The 8,967-nt window shown below is 47.3% G+C and overlaps 1 protein-coding gene across 1 annotated transcript; it reads left to right on the top strand.

Moving 5' to 3' along the window:
- Positions 1-478: 478 nt before the first annotated feature.
- CRIPTO (cripto, EGF-CFC family member) lies at positions 479-3,555 on the top strand (the record flags this gene model as incomplete). Its single annotated transcript, XM_080815097.1, has 6 exons — positions 479-513; positions 1,316-1,368; positions 1,454-1,579; positions 1,999-2,113; positions 2,224-2,333; positions 3,440-3,555. The coding sequence occupies 6 exons, from the start codon at positions 479-481 to the stop codon at positions 3,553-3,555; spliced, it is 555 nt and encodes a 184-aa protein (XP_080671223.1).
- Positions 3,556-8,967: the final 5,412 nt, after the last annotated feature.

Genomic DNA, 8,967 nt, shown 5'->3' with positions numbered 1-8,967 from the left:
GCAACTAATGATAGAGACATCACGGCTAGTTAACCAGTTTAACAAGACCCCGCCTTTTCCACCCCACTTTGTCCCAGGGCTTCACCGCCCTCACCTCAGCCCAGCAGAGGCTCTGCACGGTGATGGGCGTGGGTCTCCGCCTCCGCGCCCACCTGCGGGCCCTCCCCGCCCACTTGCGGGCCCTCCCCACTGCCCGCCTGGTTGGTGAGGAAGGAGAGGCCCCAGCCGGGCTGGCTCCCCAGCTAAGCTCAAAGCATTCCTTAGGACCAGCTCGGTGATGAGCCCCCAGTCTCCCAGACATTCTGGCTCCCGCTCCTCCTAAGACCTTTTGGGGAAAGCATATCTCTCATCGGAGATACTCTTCTTTCTAAATTCCCATTTTCACTTCAGGAAATTAATGTTTTGCTTTGGGTGTTCTAGCAACGACCATGAATGAAAGCCATGCTGACCTTCTTTTCCCCCTGACTTGTTAGGAGCTATGGACGGCGGAAAGATGGGGCGCTTCTCCTGCAGGTATGAACCCATCTTGAACGTGAGCTTCTGATGACTAGAGCTTGCCACCTGCAGAAATAATGTTCTACCCCTCTCTGTCCTTTGGCTTCATCTTGCCCAAACTTAAAAAGGGCTGCCAACAGGGATGCTGTTTTCTCCCGAAAGAACCGGAACTTCACACTTTTTAAAAAAAGAGTTCCATCCAGCTTTTAACATTTTCAGTCGGGTTAATGCGCTGCCCGGGAGATGATTAGCGTTTTCCTCTCTTGGGTTAAGAAAAGGTCGATATCAACAACCAGATTAAAAATCTGCTTCTGAGAAGTCTGAAGGCATAGATTCAGTATTTGCAAAACCGTGAAGAGTCATGGGAGGATTTGTTTTAACCTGAAAATCTTTTAAACGACTGGTTTATTTGAAATAGTTTGTAAAATGTGATTCACTGATTATAGAGACAGTCATGTGGTCATTTCAAAATTCTTATATGAAATCCAAGTGCAGGAGAATACGTGTTCTGTGAAATCGAAGCTAGAAGATGTACGCCGACTTAAAATTATGGCTCTAGGAGGACAGAGCCTAAGAAATCATGAAACATTGAAAAAAAATTAGCTTTTAGGTGATTTTTAGTTCCGTCATTGCTCTTGATGTTTCATGAGTTAACCATTTGAAAAGAAAGGAAGAAGAAAGAAAGGTAGGGCTCTACAATTTCTCCCTAGTGGTCAGTGGTCTTGTCCTTGTGCTGGGAAGACCCAGGTGTTAATTCTGTTAAGGCAAAGGGTTTTATTTGCCTTGTTTGTCTAACGGGTGTCTGATTTCATCTTCCCAGTGTGATTCTGATCATGGCCATTTCCAAAGCGTTTGAACTGGAATTAGTTGCTGGTGAGAGACTTTTTGTTATTTTGATCAGCAGCAATTTTCACCGGGCCTGAAATCCTGAACCCACCCGTTGATTTTTGTCATTAAGGGTTGGGCCACCGTGAACTTGCAAGGAGAGAGCCGCCCTTAAGAGATGCCAGCGGTCTGTCCCGGGAGGAGCCTGCGGTTCGTCACCGGTCTTCCCAGTTTGTGCCGACCTTAGGCATCCAGGATAGTAAGACCCAACTCCCTTAGGTCTACCTCGTGCTATGACCATCCTGCTCCTTTCTGTTTCCTCTCTGATGCATTTTCTCCTGGTTGGCAAGCTGATTCGGGAGCTGGGCAGATGGTTGGACTGGGCTTGGCCCTGGAGCCTAGACCAGCAGTGTGTATTTGACCTCTCCCTGGGACGCACGCAGTTTCCCTCCTGATTCCCCGGGCTCTGGGAACCACCCCTGGCCTGAGCCTGAAAAAGCTTTCTCTGCTCAGAGGCTCCACTAAAAAGCAAGAGTGCTGTTCTGTGCAGTTCACAGCACTTAAGACATCTCCGATCACTGGGGAGCCCAAGCTCTTAGCCCTTTATTAACCTTTGCTCCCAGGGGCTTAGCTTTTCAGTCCCCCACCGCCCCTCAGCCACCTCTTTTTACATTTCAGGTAAGGAGTTAAACAGAACTTGCTGTCTGAATGGGGGCACCTGCATGCTGGGGTCCTTCTGTGCCTGCCCACCGTCCTTCTATGGCCGCAACTGTGAGCATGATTCCCGGAAAGAGTAAGCCACTGAGGGGGTGGCGGGGGGTGGCGGAGGTGGAAGGGGGCGCGGAGAGGAAAAGAGAAGGGAGTTAAAAACCCGAATGCATCGCCTTCTCTGTTCCTTCCCAGGAACTGTGAGTCGGTGCCCCATGACACCTGGCTGCCCAAGAGATGTTCCATGTGTAAATGCTGGCGTGGCCGGCTTCACTGCTTTCGGCAGACATTCCTACCGGGCTGTGGTAAGCCATTGTCCCCTCTTCTGTCCTTTCAAGTTAGTTAGTTGCCTGGGGCCACTTGGTGAAGGGGCTCTGTTCTCTTACCCCACAGCTTGCTAGGTCCTGGCCCCTGAAGGGCTGCTTGTAAAAGCATCGCAGAGCTCCAGATTGGAGGGAGGGGGGGACACGGGTCTCGCTGGCGTCCCTCAGATTTACTGCCTCAGAAATGTCACCTTCCAGGTGGAGAGTTATGTCAAGGCTATTTGACACGTTACAGTGTGTGAACTTCTAAGGAAAACAAACAAGAAAAGGGCTGGCCTCCTAAACACCAAGAGGTGCTCTTGGGCGCTCCTTTCCTTTGGGCAGGGTGACCCAGATAAGCTCCCCGTGGACAACTCCCAACTCCTGCTCTTAAATTCCACCAGAGGCTCGACCGCCCCCTCTCGGTCCTCAGAAGCTTCCTTATGGATCCTCAAGGGATCTCGACCTTGTCACCTTGTGGATGCTTATTGATTTGAGGAAAACAGTAGCAAGAAGGGCAGGGATCCACCCCACCCTGAGCCAGATTTCTAGGTCCTCCCCAAGTGCAGAGGCCTCTCAGTGTTCTGTCCCTGGGGATGTTAGCCACTGCCCAGGGTCGAGTCCAGATACTAAATGAAAGCAAATGATTCTCTTGAGTGCAAGATGGGAGCCCTGACCCACACGGGGACTGTGGCTTTTCCACTCGCCTCCTGGCTGTCAGGCCCAGGATTGGCATTTGGTAAGTATGAATGGGATGACTGCAGGGGTGGAGGCCATATTTTCTTCCTGGAACTTGGGGCCCCAAAATGTGCTGTCTACTTCTCGTTGACACCTGAGCAAGTCCTGTGGCACCCCTGCCATCGAAGGTGTCACCAGCTGGGCTAAGTTTCCAGGTGTGAGAGCATGTGTCCAGGGGAAACCCAAGTGAACAGTAGGCCCATGGCGACTTCTGCTGAAAGAGATTTTTTTCAGGGGAGTCTGAATTTCGTGTGATCAGTACTCTTGATCCCGTAAGCATACTCTTACTCATCAAATATTGAATCCCAACTGATTTTTGGCTGGTCTGCTGGAGGGATTTCCTTTAATGACCAAGTGTGCCTCTCTTTCAGATGGCCGTGTGATGGAAGAGCACTTCCTGGTCTCCAGGACTCCAGAATTAACACTGTCTTTGGGCACCACTTTCTCACTGGTTGGCATCGGCCTCACTCTACAAAGTTACTGTTAACGGGCACTTGAATATGCAGTATTTTGTCATGCGAGTTTCATAACCCATAAAGGCTGTCACTCCAGTGTCCCCAGAGATTAGCTGCCTTGAAATAGCGAATAGATTTTCATCATGGTCCCTAACATTTTCTTCAAGTACCAACTACTTTCCTCTGCCCTGCTGTCTCCCAAAAACTTCTTTAAAAAAAAAAAGTCAGCCATAGGGGCGCCTGGGTGGCTCAGTCAGTTAAGCATCTGCCTTTGGCTCAGGTCATGATCCCTGAGTCCTGGGATCGAGCCCCATGTCAGTCTCCCTGCACAGTGGGGCGTCTGCTTCTCCCTCTATTTGCCTCTCCCCGCCCCTTGTGCTCTCTCTTGCTCTCTCTCTCTCTCTCTCAAATAAATAAAATATTAAAAAAAAAAAGTCAGCCATATCTACACTGTGAGCAAGATCTACATTCCTTGATATACCTAACTCTACTAAGGGTTTCTTAGTATTTTCCTTAAACAATTGAATTCTATCTTCAGATTATTAAAGGCTCCTCATAACGTGGAACTGAGGCTAAAGATTTTAGTAGAGTTGATCAAAATCAATTAAGACCTCATCTGCAAAAGGAAAGGGACCATCTATAAAGAGAGCAGACAAGAGGGCAGATAGTGGAGGTGAGGGACTGGATGCTGAGTATCAGAAGTGTGTGCGTGTGTGTGTGTGTACACACCTCTTGTACACAAGAGGAAGCAAATGGGAGAGAGATTGAGAAAAATAAAATGAATTACTTGGTTGATGATGAGATGGACCCAAGAAGCAAGTTAAAAACCTAAGTTGAAAGGCAATTTTCTTTTTTTTTTAATTTAAATTCAATTAATTAACACATAATGAATTATTTGTGTTAGGAATACAGGTCTATGATTCATCAGTCTTCTACAATATCCAGTGCTCATTACAACACATACCCTCCCCAATGGCCATCATCACCCAGTTACCCCAATCCTCCAATCCCCTCCCCTCCAGCAACCCTCAGTTTGTTTCCTATGATTAAGAGTCTTATGGTTTCTCTCCCTCTCTAGTTTCATCTTGTTTCATTTTTTCCTCTCTTCAGACCATATGATGATTGTCTTTCTCTGATTGACTTATTTCACTTAGCATAATATCCTCTAGTTCCAGCCACATTGTTGCAAATGGCGAGATTTCATTTTTGATGGCTGCATAATATTCCATTGTGTGTATGTGTGTATTCACACACACACACCCCCCACATTTTTATCTGTTCATCTGTTGATGTACATCTGGGATCTTTCCATAGTTTGGCTATTGTGGACACTATTGCTATAAATATTGGGGTGCATGTGGCCCTTCAGATCACTACATTTGTATCTTTGGGGTAAATACCCAATAGTACAATTGCTGGGACATAGGGTAGCTCCATTTTCGACTTTTTGAGGAAACTATTCTGTTTTCCAGAGTGGCTGCACTAGTTTGCATTTCCATCAATAGTGTAGGAGGGGGGGCACCTGGATGACTAAGCGGGTTAAGCCTCTGCCTTTGGCTGAGGTCATGGTCTCAGGGTCCTGGGATCAAGTCCCACGTCAAGCTCTCTGCCAACCTCTCCCCCTACTTGTGATCTCTCTCTGTCAGATAGATAAATAAAATCTTTTTTTAAAATAGTGTAGGAGGGGGGCGCCTGGGTGGCTCAGTGGGTTAAAGCCACTGCCTTCGGCTCAGGTCATGATCCCAGCGTCCTGGGATCGAGCCCCACATCGGGCTCTCTGCTCAGCAGGGAGCCTGCTTCTTCCCTTCTCTCTCTGCCTGCCTCTCTGCCTACTTGTGATCTGTCTGCCAAATAAATAAATAAAATCTTTAAAAAAAAAAAAATAGTGTAGGAGGGTTCCCAAAAGGCAAGTTTCTATCCTCTAGAAGACAAGAACACCCCATTTTTTCTCAATGCATTGTAAAAGGAATGAAGTCTTCCTTGGGAAAAAAATTCTGTCTAAATTTCTCCAACAAGAGAACTTAATAAATTATGTTTTCTCTGTATGTTTCAAGTATTTTAACTTGCAAAAGAGAAAATGTTCACTATATATTTCATTGTAAACGAGGTATAAAACTATGTATTTTAACGCTACATTGCGTACGTGAGTATGCCCAGTAAAAATGGGAAATCTAGTGACCAAAGTGTGAACCGTGGTTATCTCTGGGCTGTGCTGTGACAAGCAGGTTACAGTGGTGGGTTTTCCCCTCTGTACTCTGTGTTTCCCACAGGGAGGGTGGGTTGCATCTGTTTTCATGGGAAAAGCCACGACTACATCAGGCTTGAAACTGGAGTAACTGGAAGAACCAAGGGCCCAGACCTAGTGTTGTTTCTGGCTTTGGTGTGTGTCTGTGCTGTGAAGGATGTTTGCTCCCATCATTTAGGCACCACTTGGTCCCCAGTTCCTGTTTCTCCAAATTAATGCCCTGCAGATGCGAAGTTCCAAAGGTGCACCCTAGGAGCTCAGAGAGTCGGGTGGGCTGCCCGGTGTGGAAGGCTGGTCTAGCCACTTACTGGCCCCAGGGTGGTGGGGGGGGGCGGGGGGACCCAGTTTCCCAGGCTGCAAACCGGGTTGAATCCCTACACCAGTGTTGTTAGACTAACATAAATTAAAAGAGAGCACTAGTACAAAAATTCTCCACAAATGTCACAATTCTTCTCTTTCTACTTGCCTGTTTACCAGACTGGTTTTTGCCCAGAAATGGAAATGAATAAAAGGAAAAAGCAACTTCAGAATATTGAAAAAGGCTTCTCTTTTGCAGGCAAATAACCTGTAACCACATTGCAGGTGAGGCGGGGACAGTGTTTTCCAAACTTGGGCCTTCACATGCCACCTCAATTTGGCCACATCATCTTAATTTTCTTTTATATCAACTCTTTTATGGTGGTAAAATACACATAAAAGTTAGCATTGCCATCATTTTTAACTACAAAGTTCCGTGGCTTTCACTATGTCCATATGGCTGGGCAACCATCCCCACCATCCCTCTCCAGAGCTTTCTCATCTTCCCAAATTGGAAGTTTACCCATTAAAGAGTAACTCCCTATTCCCCTCCCCAACCCCAGCCTCTGGGACTTGGATCTACTTTTTGTGTCCTTGAATTTGACTCTTCCAGATACCTCCTGTAAGTAGAGCCATACAAACAGACAGCCTTTTGGGTCTGCCATATTTGGCTTAGCATGTCTTCCAGGCTCATCCATATGAGGGCATGGGTCAGAACTTCATTCCAGTTTAAGGTGGAACAATATTCCATGGTACATATGTTGTCCATTCATCCATCCATGGACATCTGGGTTGTTTTCCCCCCTTTAAGCAACTGTGAATAATGTGCTGTGAACAATGGTGTCCAGATACCTGGTCAAGTCCCTGCTTTCAGTTCTTTGGTGCATCTCCTCACAAGTGGAATTGCAGGAGCATTCGGCAATCCTCACCTTTGATTTGTGAAGACCCACCATCCTGTTTTTCACAGCAGCTTCACCATTCTGCATTCCCACCCATGGTGCACAATGCTTCGTTTCTCCACCTCCTCAACAACCGTTGTTGCAGCCTGGATTTCATTTTGTTTTGCTTTTTTAAGAATAGCCATTTTTCGTGGGGTGTGTGAAGTAGTGTCTCACTGTGAGTTTGATTTTCATTTCCCTAGTGATGCGCAATGTTGAGCATCTTTTCATGTTCCGGTCAGCGATCAACTCATTTTCTAAAATGCCTTTTTACCTGCCCAAAACAAATTGTGAAGTCCTGGGTAATTGACACAAGACCTGAAATTTAAAAGCAATTAATAATGAATAGTGATGGGGCGCCTGGGTGGCTCAGTGGGTTGGAGCCTCTGCCTTCCGCTCAGATCGTGATCCCAGAGTCCTGGAATCGAGCCCCACGTCGGGCTCTCTGCTCAGCAGGGAGCCTGCTTCCCTTCCTCTCTCTGCCTGCCTCTCTGCCTACTTGTAATCTCTGTCTGTCAAATAAATAAATAAAATCTTAAAAAAAAATGAACAGTGATAATGGTCACCTGGGCGCCATCTAAAAATCACGAACCACATGTACATTTAGGGAAATGGTGCTCTAGGGGATGCCAAAGATGTAGATCCTACCTTCAAAAGGCTTACGGGCTCCTCAAAGCAAAGTGCCCATGTGATGAGGACCGTTCCAGCCAATACACCCAGCAACAGGGGGAACAAATGTCAGGGTCCTGAAGAGGGGATCCAGGTGTCCATTGCAATCGGCTCCCCTCCTGCTGTGGATTCCACTTCCTCCAGGATTCTCATCAGTCCTGGGGGAAACTTTAAGAAAAGGAGTAATGGAACAGGCTGCTGTCTCCAACACTGCAAATGACCTTAAGGCATAGCTGATAACACAGTCTTCTTCCTCCTCTGTCCATTCTAATATTCCATCACCCTGAGCTTGGCACTGCCGCTGCTTTATAGGGCTCACACCTGGTGGAGCGACAAGACCCTTGAGATCCATGCCCCTGACCACCATGACCTTCTCAGCTGCGTCTGCAGTATCTGCCCATTGACCATCAAGTTGGGCAGGGAGGGCCAAGATATCCCCCAGGGAATCACCTGGGTTCTGTACCCTCCACAGCAGCCAATTGTTAGGTGTTTTGTCCTAGAGAGGAAGCATCTCCTTGTTCTAGATGGTTCCCCTTGAGGGCAAGTCCCAACAAGATGCAGCTATGAGCCAACATTCCTTTCTGATTTATCCCCCAGGAAGTCCTGCCTCCCAGGTGGGTCCCTGCTCTCCACTGCCTTCACGCAAGCGTGCACACACGCGCTCACACACACACACTGCCTGGGTCTAGCTGCTTCAGTAACAGTAAATAATTGGTTCTAACCTACTTACAATTCCTGTGGTCCATAATTCCTTACCCTTCTGCCTTACGTTATTTTTGGGAACCGTGCAGTATCATTTCACCTCAGAACTTAGCGACAGTGTTCAGCAAATCATCATGCAACAATTGATGGTTAATTGCTTCCTTCTTTTCACAGCTTAGACATTCATCGGGGACCAAGAACTAGTCCCAGTCATTAACCAACATTCTCCTTCAGGGATCCCTAACAAGTTAGATCTCTCTAACAAGTTCCTTAAACAACCAAAAACAAGAAAAAATGGGAAGGGAAATCTGACTACCCACACTTTTTCTGCAAGAAGACCTCCCATCCTGAGGGCCCCCCACAGCAAGGGTGCCAGTCCTCATCCCCTCTCTCACTGGGAGGTAAAAGGAGCAGCAGGAAAAGAGCCACCCCAGGCCAGCAGGGGCTCTCCAGGTGCCTTCAGGCAGGAAGAACACAGGTACAGGAGACCTCACTGTGTGGGCTTGGAGCTACTTTTTTTTTTAAAGCTTCACTTGAAAAAATTTCCAAAACTAACAAAGTCATTTGGTGCTACATTGCCTGTGCCACCATCG

Source organism: Martes martes (genome assembly GCF_963455335.1).
Source record: "Martes martes genome assembly, chromosome: 1".
NCBI lineage: Eukaryota > Metazoa > Chordata > Mammalia > Carnivora > Mustelidae > Martes > Martes martes.
This window is presented reverse-complemented; position numbering and strand designations above follow the sequence as displayed.